The sequence below is a fragment of the Gracilinanus agilis genome, chromosome 3, assembly GCF_016433145.1.
Source record: "Gracilinanus agilis isolate LMUSP501 chromosome 3, AgileGrace, whole genome shotgun sequence".
In the NCBI taxonomy this organism is placed as follows: domain Eukaryota; kingdom Metazoa; phylum Chordata; class Mammalia; order Didelphimorphia; family Didelphidae; genus Gracilinanus; species Gracilinanus agilis.
Window position 1 is genome coordinate 451,571,672 of NC_058132.1, and position 21,032 is coordinate 451,592,703.

General features: G+C 35.8%; 1 protein-coding gene across 1 annotated transcript in view; it reads right to left on the reverse strand.

Moving 5' to 3' along the window:
* Positions 1-21,032, reverse strand: part of PPEF1 (protein phosphatase with EF-hand domain 1) — a 185,454-nt gene that overhangs the window by 111,642 nt on the left and 52,780 nt on the right. The window contains exons 7-8 of the mRNA XM_044669261.1: positions 18,255-18,421; positions 2,271-2,307 (exon numbers count right to left, since the gene is read on the reverse strand). Of these exons, the coding sequence (XP_044525196.1) occupies positions 2,271-2,307; positions 18,255-18,421 (204 nt within the window). The remainder of the gene's footprint in view (positions 1-2,270; positions 2,308-18,254; positions 18,422-21,032) is intronic.

Here is a 21,032-nt window from a genome sequence, read left to right on the forward strand (position 1 = left end):
AAACAAACAAACAAACAAACAAACAAACAAAGAAACAAAGAAAGAAACAAAGAAAGAAACAAAGAAAGAAACAAAGAAACAAAGAAACAAAGAAACAAAGAAAGAAACAAAGAAAGAAACAAAGAAAGAAAGAAAGAAAGAAAGAAAGAAAGAAAAGAATCACTTGTCAGGCCCTCTGTTATATTTCCATAGTCTTCATATGATAATGAGTGGTCATGCTAATATCCTTGCCCCATATTCTACATCACAAGTCCAAGGGGACCTGATGCTAGAAGTGAAGAATTCTCTCCTAGTTTCTATAGACAACTACTTTTATCCTCGCATCATTACTCTGCAGGAAATGGAACTTCTGTTCTTATATCTACTGCATGTGTATATTATTCTAGCTTACTTGTTCAAAGGTTCAGCAAGATTTATATTACTATCCATTGTTATTTCTTATTTAGATACATAAACGGAATCTTCTGGGTAATGTTCACTATAAACATATACTACACACGTGTGTGTTTGCATGTAACTATTGTAATTAAATACTGGTTCCTCAAAGGAAAAAGGAATAACAGCTTCTCTCCCTTGCCCAAAGCAAAATAAATACTTTTAACTAATGGAAAGGTACTTCTTTTCTTTGTATCCTCCTTCTTGTCCCACTCTACCCCACCCCCATGTTTCTCTATTATATAACTGAAAAGATGATATGGAAAATTACATTTAAAATCAAGAACCATGATTCTACTGTACACTTTGCATATTGCAGAAAGAGCAATGGACTTGATGGACAGGATGAACACGATTCAAGTCCTGGATTCATCTTTATCACTGTTATCATGAACAAAACACAACTTCTCTGGAGTTGTTTCCTCAACAATAAAATAGAAGTAATTCTACTTAAAAGACACATCTCACAGGGTTGCTGTGAGGGTAGTAATTAAAGAACAATATCAGTATACCTTAAAATACCCTAAAAATGTGCTATGTTTCCTGCTACCTGAATAAAATTTATATACATGTTTTTATATTGATTCCTAGTTTATTTCTCTTGAAACACTTTGAGAGTGATACAATGGAAAAAACTCTGGCTTTTGTGTCAGAGTATCTGGGTTCAAATCCTGCCTCTGACACTTAGTACCAAGGTAACCTTGGACTAGTTACTACACCTCAGTATTTCCTGATAAATGATATGCTTGGACTACATAGCCTAAGAAGTCCCTTTCACCTCTGCAGCTAAAATCCTATGAACTACATTTTCCCTATTATTAGTAGTAACAAATAGCAAAAAAAAATCATTAATGAAAAGATTTAGGTGTTAAACATTTTTGCCCTGACTTAGTTGGCTAAGTTGACTCCATTAATGAGTCTAGGAAATCCTATCATCTTGCCTCATTTATTACATCACTTAACAAAATAATCTCTTCCACTGAGTCAGTCCTCACACTGAAATAATTTAAATGACCCTTAGACTTCAAGTTTGCCTATTTTAGGAATGACTATATCTAGAAGGAATCTAAGCAGGTTTCAAAAACCTAAGAAGTCTTCAGCAAGAAATTACAGGTTTTAAGGATATTAAGGTGATTTAATTTCTGCTACTTGAAGGCTGAGATCTTTATATATAATAATAATGATAATAATAATACCAATGACAGCTTGCATTTATCTAGTGCTTTAAAGTTTGCAAGGTGATTTACAAATATTATCTCATTTTCTCATTTTGTCCTCATACTCCTAGTAGATAGGTGCTATTGCTGTTGTCATTGTTGTTGAGTCATTTTCAGTCATGTCCATCTCTTTGTGACCAATTTTTTGAGGGGGGTTTCTTGGCAAAGATATTGGAGTGATTTGCTATTTCTTTCTCTAGCTCATTTTACAGATGAAGAAACTGAGGTAAACAGGGTTAAGTGACATGTCCAGGATCACATTGCTAGTAAAGGTCTAATTTGAAATCAGGAAGATGAACATTCCTTACTCCAGGCCTGGGTAGGCACTCTATCCACTGTACCATCTAACTGTCCCAGGTACTATTATCATCCACATTTTACAGAAAAAGAAACTGTGGCTAGGAGAGGTCAAGCAGATTACCCAGAGTCACAGAGATAGTGACTAAAACTGGATTTGATTCCTTCCTTCCTGACTCCAGATCCAGTACTAACTGTGCCAATTAGTTACCTCTAGGATATGAGGAGTAAATGGTTGGCTAACTGTAGCTCCATTTATGCTTGTTGTTTTATTCTTGATTAATGCACAAAACCAAAGGAAATTAGGGAAAAAATTCTTACCTTATATTTTGATGTAATTTCTTTTGTGAAGCCATACCTAAAAAACAGCAATAGGAATATAAACAGTTTAACCAAATGTTAATTTATTCAGAGGCTTATTGAAAATCATATCCCAATAACAATAAGAAACAAAGTTTTTTGTTTAAAACTATTTTTCAGGAAGTATTTATTGAGTATTTACTACAAGTAGAAAACTTCCTCTAAATACTATCTATGAAGCAAAAGTAGTCTAAGATATAGTTTCTGCCCTTAAAGATTTTGAAATCTTCTTGTATTTAAACAATTAGAAAATAGTATGACACTTTCTAATTTAATGACATACTGTATATACAATAGAACTTCAGCAGGATTTAGGAGAAGTTTTCTTAAAATGATATGAAGCATCTACATAAAACCATCAGCAATATCATTTGTAATGGGAATAAGTCAGAAGTCTTCCCAATAAGATCAGGAGTGAAACAAGGATACCCATTATCACTAATATTATATAACATATATTAGAAATGCTAGCAATAATAAGAAGAGAAGAAAAATAAATTGAATAAATTGGAATAGGCTGATGATGATAAAACTTTCTTTGTTGCAGAAACTAGGGACAGACCAATATCTTACATCATTTACTAAGACAGGATAAAAATGGGCACTTGATCTAGACCAGTGGTTCCCAAACTTTTTTGGCCTACTGCCCCCTTTCCAGAAAAAATATTACTTAGCCCTGTGGAAATTATTTTCTTTTAATTTTAATAGCAATTAATAGGAAAGATAAATGCACCTGTGGCCATCACCACTCCCTTGGATCACTGCAGCACCCACCAGGGGGCGGTAGCGCCCACTTTGGGAATCACTGATCTAGACATAAAAGGAGATACCAGAAGCAAATTAGAAGAACAGGGAACATAACAGATTTATAGAGAGGAGAGGAATTTATGAGTAAAGAAGAGATAGAAAGCATTATGAGATATAAAATAGATAATTTTTAGTACATGAAATTGAAAGGCTTTTTGTGCAAATGATTTGTATATATAATTTGGAAACAAATGTTTCCAAAATTAAAGTGTAAAAAGGAATCTTTTAATTTCTTTAATTTAACAGAGGACCTGGAGACTCCTTAGGGATTAACCAGCCCACAGTGACAGGAAGTAGGAACCAGGAAGCCCCGTGCTAAATGAGCATCATTTGGAGGCTGTCAGTTGCTGGCAAGTAGGAAAGTCAGTTAGTGACAACTGGTGAGTCATTTGCTGACAGTTAGGGCTGGCAGTTGCAGGGAAGCTGGCTGCTGGGCATGAGCTGGTCACTGAGGGGTTGGTTGCTGGTAGTGTGGGTTGGTGTTGAGTTGCTGGTATATAAAAACAGGCCTGAGCTTACTGAAAGGGCTTTTGGCTTTAGCCTTGAAAGGGTCTTTTGCCTCTGGATCCTGAGGGAGCAGAAGTCTATCTCTGAGGCAAGGGGCAACTGAGAGTTATGACTGGCAATTGAAGGATAACACTTTATTTAAGGAGGTCATGAGTGGTGGCTATTTATTTACTAGTATAGATAGGTAGTTAGTGAATCAATTTTAAGTAGAGTAGTTTAGATTAGGTTTGGTCTGACCAGGCATAACAACCTGTCCTTGAAGACAGTTAGAGTAGGATTTTTAGAAATTTTAGGTATATTTATAGGGTATAAGATTAGTGATCTCTCTTTCTTCTTTTCTATCTTTTTATATAGATAGTTAAATGTTAAAATCTGCTAGAAGTTTTCTTTCCCCTTGCTTAAAGGAATAATATTAATTTACAACTCTACTATATTCTCATTAAAACTTAAATTATTAAAAGTTGCTCTCTTATTTTGTTAAAACTCCTATTTTAACCCTTACAGAAGGAAAGCAGAAAATTGGGAAGGGGAAGGGGGGGGGGCAGCTGGGTAGCTCAGTGGTTGAGAGTCAGGCCTAGAGACTGGAGGTCCTAGGTTCAAATCTGGCCTCAGACACTTTCCAGCTGTGTGACCCTGGACAAGTCACTTGACCCCCATTGCCCACCCTTACCACTCTTCCACCTAGGAGCCAATACACAGAAGTTAAGGGTTTAAAAAAAAAAAGAAAAAGAAAATTGAGAAGGAGGGTGAAATTTCATAGGCAGCCTCTAACATAGAGGTCTTATATCTATAATATATAAAGAATTTTGTCAAATTAATAAGAATGAGAGCCATCCCCCATTGATAAATGAGCAAAAGTTATGAGCAGTTTTTGAATGAAGAAATTAAAGCTATATATAGGTATATGAAAAAATGCCCTATATCAATACTGATTATAGAAATGCAAATTAAAATAATTCAGAGATATTATCATACATACATCAGACAAAAAGGGGAAAATTACAAATGTTGAAGGGGATATGGAAAAATAGGAACATGAATATACTGTTCTAAAATATTTATAGCAGCTCTCTTTGTGGTGGCAAAGAAATGGAAATTGAGAAAGCACTGAATGAATTGTGACATATAATTATGATGAAATATTAATGCACCATAAGAAATGATGAGCAGGATAATTTCATAACAATATGGAAAGACCTATATAACATTATGAAACATAAAAGAATGGAGAGAACATTATATACAACTACAGAATCAGTATTTGAAGAATAACTTGTGAATATTCACCTCTAGAGAAAGAACTTATAAAAAGATATTTTATATGTGTGTGTGTGTGTGTGTGTGTGTGTGTGTGTGTGTGTGTGTGAAACGATGTCTTCTCTAGTGTAGGGAGAGGAAGTAGAGAGGGCAATACCTGGGAATTTTGCTGTAACCATCAGACACAAATTAATTTTTTAAAAGAAAGCCAAAGTAATAATAATAAATGACCAACAACCTTTTAATCACCAAATCATATGGTCTTTTTTTTTCATTGTTCATACACCACCCTCTTTCTAGTATATGGCACAGTTGACCATCCTGTAGGATTATGTCTCCTTTGGATTCACTAAACTCTTCTGGTTCCTCTCTTAACTTAGTAACTTCTCCATAGTCTTTGCTGACTCTGTATCTTATCCAGTCTCCAGACACCTCGCACTTAAGAAGCAGCATGGTATTCTAGAAAGAGTGCTAACTTGGAGTCTGAGGTTATGTAGGTTTCAATCCTTTCCCCTACACGTACAGCCAAATTCCTTGAAAAAATCATCTTAACTTACTGGTTTCACTTCTCCTCTCACTAATTCCTTGGTTCTTTGCATCTGGCCTCTTTCCTTATCACAGAACTGAAGCTGTACTCTCCAAAACAATCAATGATCTTTTCATTTCCAACTGTGATGGTCTTTTTTCAGTTCTCATCTTCAATCTCTCTACTGCATCTGACACTATTGTCCACTCTATCCTCTTTAGCTTTCCATGGCACTACTTTCTCTTGGTTCTAGTTCTCTTTAATCTGGCCACTCTTCAGTCTCTTGGGGTTTTATCATCCAGATCAGGTCCACTAAGTATGAGTGTTCTAAAGCACCTGAGCCATTGTCATCATTATCTTCCTGCTCCTCCTCCTCCTCTTCCTCTTCCTTCTCCTTCACCTTCTTCTTCTTTTCCTCTTCCTCCTTCTTCCTCTTCTCCTCCTCCTCCTTCTTCCTATTACCTTCTCTTAGTATCAATTCCAAGATAGAAAAGTGGCAAGAGCTAGGCAATTGGGCCTAAGTGACTTGTCCAGGTCACAAAGCTATGAAGATGAAGCACCTGAGGCCAGATCTGATCCCAGATCCTTCTGACTCTAGGCCTGGAATCCACTGTACCACCTAGCTGCCCCTCCAACTCACTTTCTATTGTTCCTAATAGCATGGGAAAACTGTAAGTTGAGGGATTTAACATGAAAGTAACTCACTCAAAAGGCACAGCATTTAGTACTCTGTTCTGGGTCTTTTATCCCAAGGACCCACCCAAACTTCAGACACTGAAGACTGTTGGATAGCTCCCTTCATTCAGTTTTTAAAACCCTACCCAACTTGATTCCAACCTATCTTTCCAGATGAATTAGAGTTTAGACTCCCCTTGCACACTGCAATACTACCCTACAAACTGGCCTTCTCTATGTTTCTTGTAAACAATACTCCATCTCTCTTCTCTAACTTTCCCAAATTTCTAGAATATCCTCCCTTCTTTTTTCTGCTTTGTAGAATGTCTCTCCTCTCTGAAGATGTCTTTCAAACATCATCTTCCATATAAAATCTTTCCTGATTCTTCCAAAAGTCAGTGCTCTCTTTCCCAAACTACCTTACATTTAATCACTTTGTATTCATTGGTATTTATGCTGCACATTTGTATCTTTGTGGTCTCCCCATTACTTGCAAGCTCCTAGTATGTGAACACTATTTCATTCTTTGTCCTTCTGTCCCTGGGACCTGACCTAGTACTATAAGTGGCACACAGCAAGCACTTGATAAATGCTTGTTGATAGGTTATTGTGTGACTGTGTATTAAAGCAGGGTTAATTATGCCTCTGGCACCTATTTCACATGGTTGTTATGAGGATCACATGAGATAATGCAACTGTTATTTGGTGAGATAACATTCTGCAAACATTAGATGCCCAGATGTTAGCTATTGAGTCATTTAATAAATATTCTGTTATATATTTGCTGTTCTTACAGTATCCTGTTAAGTAGGTGGTTTTAGTCATTTTCTCTTACTTCAGTTTTCAGTTCATAGTCCTCCTGATGTAATTAGCAAGCCTCTGAGCAAATGTATTCTCAGTTTTCATTAGAAGTACACCAGCTTGCTATGTGAACCTAGGCAAGTCACTTAACACTGTTTGCCTCTGTTTTTTCATCTATAAAATGAGCTGGAGAAAGACATGGCAAACCACTCCAATAACTTTAGTAAGAAAACCCCAAATGGGATCACAAAGAGTCAGACATGACTGAAAACATCTGAACGACAACAGCATCCCTGAACCAGGGGCCATTGAATGAATGGATCCTAAGCCATGGTTCAGAAACCTAATTCCTGTTCATTTATACCACCTGTAGGAAGTAAGTAAGGGATAGAGTAAATTTCATAGATTAGTTTTAAGAGGAAAAGAGGAGAATTTGGATACGAGCCCTGGGGGGAAAGATTCTGGGGTTTGATTGTTTTAACTGTCACTCCTGTTTCCACTAAGCTGGAAGGAGGATCTCTGCTCTGGCATTTTCCCTTGAAAATCCTAATCTCGTGGAGAGGTTAACAATTCCTTGGTTTGAGAGTTTGCCTTGGAGTGGACTGCTTTTTCCCTGAAGTACAGAGACCATCTGCCTGAGAACCATCTGTCAGAAATCCACTTGGCTAAGGTAATCCCAAGGGTTTGTCACCTGGGACTCTGGGTTACCTAGTGAAGCAAACCCCAGGCTTTAGGTAAGGGCTCAAATACATCTTTGAGTCCTTCCTCTTTATCCTTTTTGATAATCCATATTAAGTAGGTTAGTTTATAGTCAGATAGCTGGGTTTTTCTGGATCTTAGAGTTAAGGAGTTTAGAGTAGCTTAAGTGAATTCTCAAGAAGAAGAAATAATTCACCCAGAGGTGAAAGAGGGTGGGTGGAGATTAGATCTATAGTTTTAGGAATCTACCTATCATTTCCCCTTTACTTCTATTATAAAAAATAAACTTTGTTTCTAGAGCCAAGGGGTTTTGTGTTTTACTGGCCCTGAAGAGGTCCCTAGGTGGGTAGTTATCATCTCCTATCCATCTAGAAAGGATTTTTATTTTACACCTTCCTTATTATCTATTTTCTTCCAGTGTTATTTTTCTCTATTAGATTCTCTATCAATTATAGATGTACCTAGTTGACCCCCTGGATAGAGTGCTGGGTTTGGAGTCAGGAAGATCTAAATTCAAATGTGGCTTTAGACACATTAACTAGATGACCATGACTAAGTCACTTAACTTGGCATGACTCCGTTTCCTCAACTGGGGGAAAATGGGGATAATAATAGTACCTAACTCCCAGAGTTGTTGGGAGGATCAATTGAGATTATATTTATAAAGCATTTAGCCTGGCACATAGTAGATATTTAATAAATGCTTGTTTTCTTCTTTCTTTCCTTCCTATTAAAGCTTTAACTTTTTAATAGGATAAATGCAGGAAATACTATCTATGCCATAAGTCTTTTATCTTACTTCCTGGGACTTTATAATCATTCTAGATTCTTTTTTTAACTCTTACTTTCTGTCTTAGTAACAACTCTAAAACAGAAAGGCTAGGCAAACAGGATTAAGTGACTTTCCCAGGGTCTCACAGCTAGGAAGTGTCTGAGATCAGATTAGAGCCCAAGTCCTCCAAACTCCCAACCTGACACTCTATCCACTATATTACCTAGTGATGGGCAACCTTTTGAGCTTGGTGTATCAAAATTCACCAAAACCCTGAGTATAACTTGGGTGTCATGTCACTTTGAGGGAAAAACACATAATTCTGCAATATTTATAGTTTAAATAACAAAAATGTATACTTGTAATATATAACTGTATTTAATAAACCAAAATAGATATGTTAATATAGGTAGAATTGTCATCCAAAGTGCACAGAGTGTCTACACTACAGCAAATGTTTCATCTTCAATATGCGACCCCGAACTTTTCTGTATGCAGCTGCGTGTCATCGAAAATGGCTACACATGTCAGTGCTGACATGTGTTTCATAGGTTTGACATCACCAACCCAGCTGCTCCTCACTCAAGATAATTCCAAGGTTTTTTCCTAACAGCATAATTTGTTCCTTTATGAGTTTCTAGAAGTGGGTAGCAATTTCAGGGTTTGAAAAGCCTGAAGAGCATCCCAGTACCTTATATACACATTTCAAGTCAATAAAAGAGCTCAAATTTGACCATGTGAAGCTCTGCACCTTTAAAAATCACAATGAAGATTCTCTCACCAAGTAATGAATGGCAGATGTCCTCCTATTATCACTCTTTATCATGGGCCAAAGAAAGCATCTTCTTCTTTAGAAGAGTCAATTATACTCTCCTTGGAAGATCCTAATACCTATTATGTAGTTCTAAAACATAAGGAAGTCCTCAGAGGCCAACTTTCATTTAATAAATGAGGAAATTAAAACTCCAAAAGGTTAAGTGACTTGCCCAAAGTCACAAAAGTCATATAGTAGAGTTAGGATTTGAATCCAGGTATTCTGATTCCAAATCAGAATTCTTTCCATAGTACCAAATAGCTTCCTCCATCTCTTTGTTTTGTATTTTCTCATACTGTGTTTCCCTAGATATATTTGGTTTTCCCTCTACCTCTTCCATCTTTCTTTTCTTGATTTTTTTCATCTAGCCCATTTCTTTTAGCCTATCCAGCCTATTTTTGTAATAATACAGAGGGGCTCCTAAATATGATTTTTATAGAAAAATGTCCTACTTAATTTTTACTGTTCTACCAGTAAAAACCCAGCTCAACTTAAAATGTCTTAAGTGAAAATTCCAAGAACATTAATATTTAAATGAAATTGAGTAGGAGGTAAAATTATGAAAAATAATTTTCATCATTAATTTTCCTCAGTTTCATAAAACTCATTTAAAAGGCTGAAGTGGTATATAATCCTCAAAATATGGTCCAGAAACCCTTACGGGTCATCTAGACTCTTTCATAGGATTCACAAGGCCAAATTTTCGTCGTAATTCTAAGACATTAACATGGTAAAAAATAAATATAACGAGGAATGTGCTGGAGACAGCTTGAATTGGCTTACGAGGGTCAATTGCTAAATTTTCAGTATGAATATTTATTCCTCAGAAACAGGTAAATGCTATAAATCAAGACATAATTTACTGTTTTGATTGTCTAAGTTTTTAAAAGTTAGAGAGAAAATATTACTAATGCAGACTAAACTTAAAAATGTATCACCCATTTTGGGAAAACTGATTGTTAGACCAGCTTTACCAACATCTCTTTGATAAAGTCCACATAAACAAAAGCTCTTTGAGGTCCTCAAAAAATTTTAAGGGTGTAAAGGGGACCTGAAACCAAAAGGTTTGAAAACTGATGACAGAAGAATAACAACAATTCTATAAATGCATGTGTAACAAGTGACAGGGCCACAAAATCCTCTAAGAAAATGACTATGATTCTTAAAGGTTATCTTGAGATACCTTTGAGTATCAGTTTTGAGTACCAGCCACACAAAATAAAGTCATCTCAGGGCCAGCCTAGTTAAGCAAAAAACACTCAATCCTAAAAGTTGGCTAATTGATGAACCATATGGCCAAAATAACTCATGAAATCACCTGCTTAGGCATTGAGTGACTATGATCTGCATCAGTTGAAAAAGTACTAATATTAATACAATTATATACCTGAATATCTTTAAGGAGCCATGCTCCAATAAGGCATCCTGGAATAACCATTTTGTTAATATTTTATTCTTTGATTTTGTTTTTATTTGTGGCCTTGATTTTCACATAGTATAAACATAATAAAAAAGAATGTTATCATGAGGAATTTTTTCCCCCTTTACAAGCATCCAGACCTGAGAGACCTTTTCTGTAGAGACCAAGACATGAGATAACATATTCTAATATTCCTAGGAAACACTGGATGGGGTCAAAAGGAACAAAATCCTAATATTTCTAGAGGAAGTCCTATGATCCATGCGCCCAAAAGTGAGAAGCTCATTGAGAAACCTCTCAATTTTGAATTTATTTTGTTTAAATTAGGGTGTGGTTTACATAAGCAAATTGAGTTTTAAGAGAGTCTCACTTATACCGGAAAACTCAGCAAAAGGCTATTATTACATCATAAAATTTTCTTAAGCTTATAAGAAGACACTGATAGCTAAGTAAATGTTTGAGGTACAAAAATCAGAAGCTGGAATGGTTCTACTCAACTTCTATCCACCCTCTCAGCCTGGACCACAGCTTGACCTAGCATGTAACCTGTTCAAATTTTAGGCATGAGCCATTTAACTTTCCTAGACTTCAGTTTTCGCACCTGGTGTAATAAAGAAAAAAAAAGGTAGATATGTTGTGGAATTGGGAAGGAAGGGGTTTGGATGAGGAGTATAATAAGGTAAGGGATTATTGGGGAGTATAAGAAGGGATGCTCAAACAGGCTAATCACTAAGGCTAGAGACAGAGGATAGGTACTGGGAGGAAATAGGCTGGGTCCTTCAGGCAGGGGCTATCTCTGCAATGCAAGAAGAATTGAGTCAGCCAGAAGTAATATGGGTTTGGCTCAAAGGTTTTTTTTGTTAATTACTAAGATCCCTTGAGGGAGGAGACAAGAGGCTCCTCCCTGCCAGTGAAACTGAAATCTACAGGAAGTCTCTGCTGTCTACTTCCTACCCAAAATGGATGCCCAGGTTGCCCTCAAGAAATAAAAGTAGAGTTATTCCTTCTCTCTTCAGCTTTTTCCCTAATATGAAGTATAATGATTCACCAGAGGCTTTTGTGTAGATATCAAAGGGGATTTATTGATGTCAGGGATAAGCAGAGGGAAAAGGTGTTTTAGGGTTTGTAACTGATGCTAGGGAGAAAGCTGGTGCTGGGGGAAGGGACGCAGGAGAGGGTCAGACTGAGAGAGCAGGCCTGGGAGCAGGGAAAGTTTCAATGCCTTCAGGTAAAGGTATTTTATCAGATCACTAGATAAGGGGATGGCTTGATTTACTTTGTCCTTCCTGCCTACAGAAGCTAAAACCAAGATGTCTAACCACCAAACCACCCTTCCTCCCAGGGCCCAATGGGGAAATCCAGGGAAAAATAGCAGGATGTACTGGAGAGGTCGGGGAGAGGTCTAGAAAGAACAGACCAGGTCCAAGATGCCCCAAAGGCAAAAGGCCCCTTCAGTTGGAACTTCAGGGCTATTTATAGCCTAGCTCTAAAGGTTTTCTAGTGGGCCCATCCCCCAAGCTGGTTGAACATTCTAAACCCTTTCTAACTGACAAGCTGTTACAGTTGGTTTGTAAAAGCAAGGGCTTTTGCTAGAACCCTGCATTACAATCGTCAACTCTGAGTTCTATTTCTTCTATCTCTAGGTCACTTAATTTGGAAGGTCAAAATTTCAGGACCTTTCACAATGTTAAAAAAGTACATGGAGAGGGAGCCAAGATGGAAGAGTAACTAAAATAGTAGTGCTGTTTCACCACGAAAATCCTCTCTGACCAAGAGTAATATATCACCACAAAACAAATTCAGGAGTGAAAGAACCAACAAGAAGACAGAGTGAAACATCCTTCAAAAAAAGAAAAACCCAAAAGATAGGTAGAGACCTCCTGGGGAACTGAGGTGAGAGGGGAGCAGAGCTAACAGGAAGCATAGCAACAAACAAAGAGCAAACCAAGAGCAAACTATAACCCCCCCATCCCACTCCCACCACACATATGCTCTCACAGGTTCCAAACTTAAGCCCCAAGTTGGACCCTGAGATCTTGCCAGGATAAATAGAGGTAAGATAAGAGGTAAGAGGAAGATAACTTCTCCCTTGAAATTTCAAACCTGTGGAAAAGTCTAGAGTCCCAGTCAAGGGCAATCTGGCCCGAAATGTGAATTACATCCTCATCCCAAGCCCAGACTGGGATTCCTGGCATCCTTCTGGGCCCACATTTCGGGGTGAGGACACAGTTCTCAGGGGGGGGCTCCCTGGGATCTTTTTGCCCAAAATGAAGGGTGGAGCTCCAGGACTGGGCAATCAAGGGTGTGTTTGATTGAATCAAGAACTCCTTGAGACCAAAAACTTGAATCTAAGCCTGGAGATAGACTTTGATCAGCCCCTAACCTGATCAAGTTCAGACTGAGATCAAAAATTTACACCCAAGCCTGAGGAAAGTCTTTAAGCTATCAGCATCTCAAGGGTCAACTGAATCAGCACAGGGAGGGGGTTCTCAGAGCTCTCAGCCCCCAGACCATCTGTAACAACCTGAACTAGTAACAACCCAGAAAATAAGCCAAAAATAGCATCAAGGAAGGGCTGAAGTTTAAGAGGGACCCCAACTTCCCAGAAAACATAGCCTACCTATAATTAGATAGGAAAAATGAGCAAACAACAAAAAAAAGCACCTAACTCTAAAGAATTTTTAAGGAGACAAAGAGCAAGGTACAGACACAGGAGGAGCCAGTGAAAGTAAAGGAAACACATGCAAAGTGCAAAAGAATAATATGGATTGGACACAGAGTCTGAAAGAGCTCAAAAAAGTCTTCAAAAACCAATTAAGAAACAAATAACTCTGACAAAGGTCTAATTACTCAAATATATAAGGAGCTAAATCAATTGTACAAAAAATAAAGCCATTCCCCCAATTGATAAATGAGCAAGGGGCATGAATAGACAATTTTCAAATAAAGAAATCAAAAGTATCAATAAACACATGAGAAAGTGTTCTAAATCTCTAATAATTAGAGAAATGCAAATCAAAACAGCTCTGAGGTACCACCTCACACCTAGCAGATTGGCTAAAATAACAGCAGGGGAGAATAATGAATGTTGGAGGGAATGTGGCAAAATTGGGACATTAATGCTTTGCTGGTGGAGTTGTGAACTGATCCAACCATTCTGGATGGCAATTTGGAACTATGCCCAAAGAGCGCTAAAAGACTGCCTGCCCTTTGATCCAGCCATACTATTGCTGGGTTTGTACCCCAAAGAGATCATAGATAAACAGACTTGTACAAAAATATTTATAGCCTCACTCTTGGTGGTGGCAAAAAATTGGAAAATGAGGGGATGCCCTTCGATTGGGGAATGGCTGAACAAATTGTGGTATCTATTGGTAATGGAATACTACTGTGCTCAAAGGAATAATGAACTGGAGGAATTCCATGTGAACTGGAATGAGCTCCAGGAATTGATGCAGAGTGAAAGAAGCAGATCCAGGAGAAAATTGTATACAGAGACTGATAAACTGTGGTATAATCAAACATAATGAACTTCTCTACTAGCAGAAATGCAAGGATACAGAACAAAGCTGAAGGGCTTATAAGAAAGAAAACTATCCACATTCAGAGGAAGTACTCTGGGAGTAGAAACACAGGAAAAAAAACTACTGCTTGAACACATGGGCTGATGGGGATATTATTGAGGATATAGACACTAAACAATCACTCTAGTCCAACTATCAATAATATGGAATTATGTCTTAATCAATGATACATGTAAAACCCAGTGGAATTGTGCCTACGGGGGTTGGGGGAAAGGGAAAAAACATGAATCATGTAACCATGGGAAAATATTCAAAATTAAAAATAAAAAAAAAACAATTAAGAGAATTAGAGAAACAGTGGGGAAGAGAAATGAAAGTAATGCAAGAAGAAAGGAAAGTGATGCAAGAAGAAATGGGCCAATTGAAAAAGGAGAACCAAAAACTGAGAGAGGAAAACCAGGCCTTAAAAATCAGAATTGGCCATCTAGAATGGTTTTTGGTTAATGATTTCATGAGAATTCAAGAAACAATAAAGCAGAATCAAATGAATGAAAAAATGAAAAAAACAAAGGAAAACATGAAATATCTTATTGAAAAAACAACTGACCTAGAAAATAGATCTATTAGAGACAATCTGAGAATTATTGGACAACCTGAAAGCTATGATGAAGAAAAAACTTTGGCCATCATATTACAAGAAATTTTTGAGGTTAAGTGCCCAGAGATCCTTGGACAAGAAAATAAAATTGAAACTGAAAGAATTCACAGATCGCCTCCAGAAAGAAATCCTCAAATGACAACTTTCAGGAATTTAATAGCTAAATTAAAGAGCCACCAAGCCAAGGGAAAAAAATACTACCATCAGCCAGAAAAAAACCATTTAAATACCATGGAGCTATAATCAGGATCACTCAGGACCTAGCAGCTTCTACATTAAAGGATCTTAAGGCATGGAATATAATATTCAGTAAGGCAAAAGATTTGGGTTTACAACCCAGAGTCATCTATTCAGCAAAATTGAGTATATTTTTTTCAGGGGAAAAAATGGTCATTCAATAAGATAGAAGATTTCCAAGCATTCCTGAGGAATAAGCCAGACAAACAAAAAATTTGAAGGCCAAATACAAGACACAAGAGAAGCCCAGAAAGGTAAATAAGAGAATTTAAAGAACTTATTAAAGTAAAAATGTTTATATGTCTACACGGAAAGAGGATTTCTGTAATTCTCAAAAATTACTCTCAGTAGTAGAGAAGATAGAAGGAATTTATTCAGAAAGAGGATGGAAAAGTAACCTGATTATGTTAACATGATATATATGATGATATGATGTGTATGTAAATGTAATGATTTGGAATGATATGTATGTATGACAGGATATGAATGCATATGAATGATAAGCCCATCTCAGAAAAGAACTTCCTAAAGAAAAATCTCCAGGGCCAGATTGATTTACAAGTGAATTCTATCAAACATTTAAAGAACAACTAATCCCAATCAATATTATACAAATTACTTGACAAAATAAGAAAAGAAGGAATTTTTAAAAATTCCTTTTATACACAAATATGATGATTCCAAATCCAGGCAGACCCAAAACAGAGAAAGAAAACTATAGACCAATCTCTTTAATGAATATAGATGCAAAAATCTGAAATAGAATACTAGCAAAAAGACACCAGCAAGTGATCACAAGGATTATTCACTATGATGAGGTAGGATTTATACCAGGAATGCAAGGATAGTTTAATATTAGGAAAACCATGCACATAATTGACCATATCAATAATCAAACCAACAGAAATCACATGATTATTGCAATAGATGCAGAAAAAGCCTTTAACAAAATACAATACTCATTTCCTATTGAAAACACTAGAAAGTATAGGAATAGAAGGGCCATTCCTCAAAATAATAAACAGTATACATTTAAAACTAAGTATCATCTGTAATGAGAACAAGTTAGAAGCCTTCCCAGTAAGATCAGGAGTGAAGCAAGGATGCCCATTATCACCTCTATTGTTTAATATTTTTCTAGAAACACTAGTGATAGCAATTAGAGAAGAAAAAGAAATTGAAGGGATTAAAGTAGGCAATGAGGAAACTAAACTATCACTCTTTACAAATGATATGATGGGATAATTAAAGAACCCCAGAAAATCAATTAAAAGTCTAGTGGAAATAACTAACAACTTTAGTAAAGTTGCAGAGTACAAAATAAACCAATATAAATCATCAGCATTTCTAAATATTTCCAACAAAACTCAGGAGCAAGAGTTAGAAAGAGAAACTCCATTTAAAATCACTTTAGACAATATAAAATATTTAGTAATCTATTTGTCAAGACAAACACAGGAATTATATGAATACAACTATAAAACACTTTTCAAACAATTAAAACTAGATCTAAACAATTGGAAAAACATTAATTGCTTCTGGGTAAGATGAGCTAATATAATAAAAATGACAATCCTACCCAAATTAAACTACTTATTCAGTGCCATACCTATCAAACTACCAAGAAACTCTTTTATTGAATGAGAAAAAATTATAACAAAGATCATCTGGAAGAACAAAAGATCAAGAATGTCAAGGGAAATAATGAAAAAATGTGAAGGATGGGGGGTAGATCTTAAACTGTACTATAAAGTAATGATCATCAAAACAATATGGTACTGGCTAAAAGACAGAAAGGTGGATCAATGGAATAGACTAGGGGTGAATGACCTCAGCAAGCTAGTTTTCGATAAACTCAAAGACCCCAGCTTTTGGGACAAGAACTCACTATTTGACAAAAACTGTTGGGAAAATTAGAAAACAGTATGGGAAAAATTAGGCTTAGGCCAACATCTTACACCCTATACCAAGGTAAATTCAAAATGAGTATATGGCTTAAATATAAAGAGTGAAATCATAAATAAATTAGGTGAACATAGAATAGTATACCTGTCAGATCTGTGGGAAAGGAAGGAATTGAACACTAAGCAAGAGATAGAGAACATTGCAAAATATAAAATGAATGGCTTTGATTATATCAAATTAAAAAGGTTTTGTACAAACAAAACCAATGCAACCAAAATTAGAAGGAAAGCAACAAACTGGGAGAATATTTTTATAACAAAACTCTCTGACAAAGGTTTAATTTCCCAAATATATAAGGAACTAAGTCAAATGTATGAAATGTCAAGCCATTCCCCAATCAACAAATGGTCAAGGGATATAAACAAGCAGTTTTCACATGATGAAACAAAAATTATCAATAAGCACATGAGAAAGTGTTCTAAATCCCTCTTGATTAAAGAAATGCAAATAAAAACAACTCTAAGGTACCACCTCATACCTAGCAGATTGGCCAATAGGACAGTAAAGGAAAATAATAAATGCTGGAGGGGATGTGGCAAAATTGGGACACCAATACACTGTTGGTGGAGCTATGGATCAATCCAACCATTCTGAAAGGCAATTTGGAACTATGTCCAAAGGACTTTAAAAGAATGCATACCCTTTGATCCAGCCATACCACTACTAGGTTTGTACCCTAAAGAGATAATAAAGAAAAATATTTGTACAAAAATAAACTGGAAAATGAGGGTGTGTCTCTCATTTGGGGAATGGCTAAACAAATTGTGGTATCTGATGGTGATGAAATATTGTGCTGAAAGGAATAATGAACTGGAGGAATTCCATGTGAACTTGAAAGACCTTGATGCAGAGGGAAAGGAGAACATTGTACACTACAAACAGCAATGCAATGGCCCAGAACAATCCAAGGTAATTTATGAGAAAGAATGCTATCCACATCAAGAGAAAGAACTGTGGAAACAGAAATGCAGAAGAAAAACATATCAATCATGTAGTTTGATGGGGATATGATTAGAGGTTTGATGTTAAAAGATCACTCTACTGCAAATATGAATAACATGGAAATAGGTTTTGAACAATGATACATGTATAACCTTGTGGAATTGCTTATCAGCTTCAGAAGAGGGGGAGGGAAGAATGGGGGAGGGGCGAGGAATCATGAATCATATAATCATGGGAAAATATTCTAAATAATAATTAATTAAAAGAATGTGCAAGAAAGAAAATGAAAAAGAAGATTTTCACAGGACACAAAACAAAGCAGAGAAGTCAGCTAACATTACCTCAGGTTCATTAGAAAATCCTCATGGTTCCCTCTGTTCAAGTACACGTCATTAGGAAAGACAAGAAACAATGCAAATAGGACCATTAGTACTTCCATGGAATTTTCCCCTCTATCTACAAAATCGCCATTGAAGACATATCTGTTATTCCCTGAGGGCAGACCATTCTGTAGAAGGAAGAAGAAAAAAGAATCTATCAATGACATGAATTACAATCATAAAATAAATTTTTAGAGTAGAACATTTAAGGTAAAATAGAAAAATTTAACTATGTAAAATTAATAGGCATTTTCATTAATAGGAGGTAAAAACAAATTTATAAGATAAATAATAGTGGAGAAAGTATTAGCATCAAATATCACCAACAAATTCTGATATTGGAAATAAATTAATTCTTTAGCCACAACTCACAAAAAATATTTTATAAACATACATTGTTGTAGTATATACAGTGAAGTCATCAAGATTAATTGAGGTATATTAGATAGTATATCTCCTTCATTATCAAATAGGATAATAGGTTAAAAAAGCAAAGTCTAGCACAAGGTCTGATGCATAGTAAGGGGAAAAGAAAGGGAAAAAGCATTCTCCTATAGGACCTACCATCTGCCCATCACTATGTTAAGAACTTTTACAAATATTATCTCATTTGGTCCTAACAGCAACAACGCAGAGTAGGTATTATTTTTATCCTCATTTTATAACTGAGGAAAGTAAGGTAAACTAAGGTTAAGTGACTTGCCCAGGGTCACACAACTAATTTGAATATCTTATGAGAAAGAATGCTATCCACATCAAGAGAAAGAACTGTGGAAACAGAAATGAAGAAGAAAAACATATCAATCATGTAGTTTGATAGGGATATGATTAGAGGTTTGATGTTAAAAGATCACTCTACTGCAAATATGAATAACATGGAAATTACTGCAAATATGAATAACATGGAGGTATACTATCTAATATACCTCAATTAATCTTAATGACTTCACTGTATATACTACAACAATGTATGTTTATAGAATATTTTTTGTGAGTTGTGGCTAAAGAATTAATTTATTTCCAATATCAGAATTTGTTGGTGATATTTGATGCTAATACTTTCTCCACTATTATTTATCTTATAAATTTGTTTTTACCTCCTATTAATGAAAATGTCTATTAATTTGTTTGAGGCTAAATTTGAACTTGGGTCTTCCTGACCCCAAAACTGGTACTCTATCCATGGTTCCATAAGCTCTCTAGAAGGCATTTTACAAATTTTTCCCAACTCCTCTTTTGCTAAACAACTGAGAATTTCTTCACTTTTACATCATGACCTTTTTTTTTAATAGTTTGTATCATCTATGCTTTCGTTTTATGGTGCTGTCAATGTGCCTATCCCTAGAAACTCCTATCTTTCCTTCTGTCCTGCAACTTCTAATCCAAGTCTTTAAAATGAGGTAAGCAGGATTTTTAAAAGAGAAATAATGCTACCAGTTTATACATATGAGTGCTGAAAGATGACACAAAGCATTTTCCTATGAGTAAAATGAATGACTTTTAGGTATATGGACTTTGTGGCAGTCATCCTCATTGTTTAATTCCAAGTTCAATAATGTGTTATAGATGGCTGTTTCTCAGATGTTTAACTGCTGGCTAATGACTACATCATTGTCATTAACATTTGTACCACAAGGTTAAGTTTACAAAACACTTCATGCTCTCATGACACCTGTGCTATCAAGATGTACATTATTATACAGTGATATAAGAAATGAAACAAAAAAGCAAGCTACTGAATTTGACTGTTAAGGACAATTATGAACTACAATTACTATCATAAGATAGTATTTCATTAATCCTTCCTTTGTACTTCTCTCTCTGTCTCTATCTCTCTCTGTCTCTTATCCATTAGGATGAGTTACCTACCAGACACATAGAAATATAAAAAGGATTATGATATTGATTTCTCATGGATAAGGAAATAAGTCTCCAATGGGAAGTATATTGAATAAAAACAACAAATAAGCAGTTTATACTGATAATTTCAGAACCACATATTAATGGGGGAGCTCATTCTTAAGAATCACTTAGATTGGTAGTGGCACCTACTAAGTGGTCTACTTTCATTTTTTAAAAAAAGACTTTAAGAATTGATTCTAAATTGGATGATAAGGACAAAGGAAAGAGAAGATGAGACAATTGACCATATATGTACACCATAAAATGACCATAAACCAACAAATAACCATAAAAGAGATGGGAGAAATTTTAGGGTACCTTAACAATGAGGAATTTTCATAAGTAAAGATAATTGTACATGCTAGTAATAGCTACCCATGTGCAAAAGAGACAGCCTGGGTTAAAACAAAGACCAAAAAAAAAGAGTGGAAGTTTCCACATATATTTAGAAGAGATGTCTAATGAGGATAGTGAGGGGATTGGGGCAGCAAATAGATTATGACAGCAAGGGGTTAATTTTTTGCAGATGCCTGAAACACTGATTCCATCTTGTGATTCAATTCTGGAGCTAGCTTAGTTCCCTTTCTGTCCAATTAAGGGGTATACAACTTCAGTCTTATGAGAAAATTTTATTCTATTACGGGAATTAGAAGAACTTTATTATATTATTTGAACCTAGCTCTATGAGGTTGGGAAACTGAACCCCTTCTCCCTTCTGTTTAGAGATGCTTAACTAAACAGTTTATGCAGAGTAGAAACCTGACCAGATTCAAAGATTGATGCAGAGTTTTCTCCCATTTGTACATGTCCTTCAATTTATTTTTATTTTCTTATTGC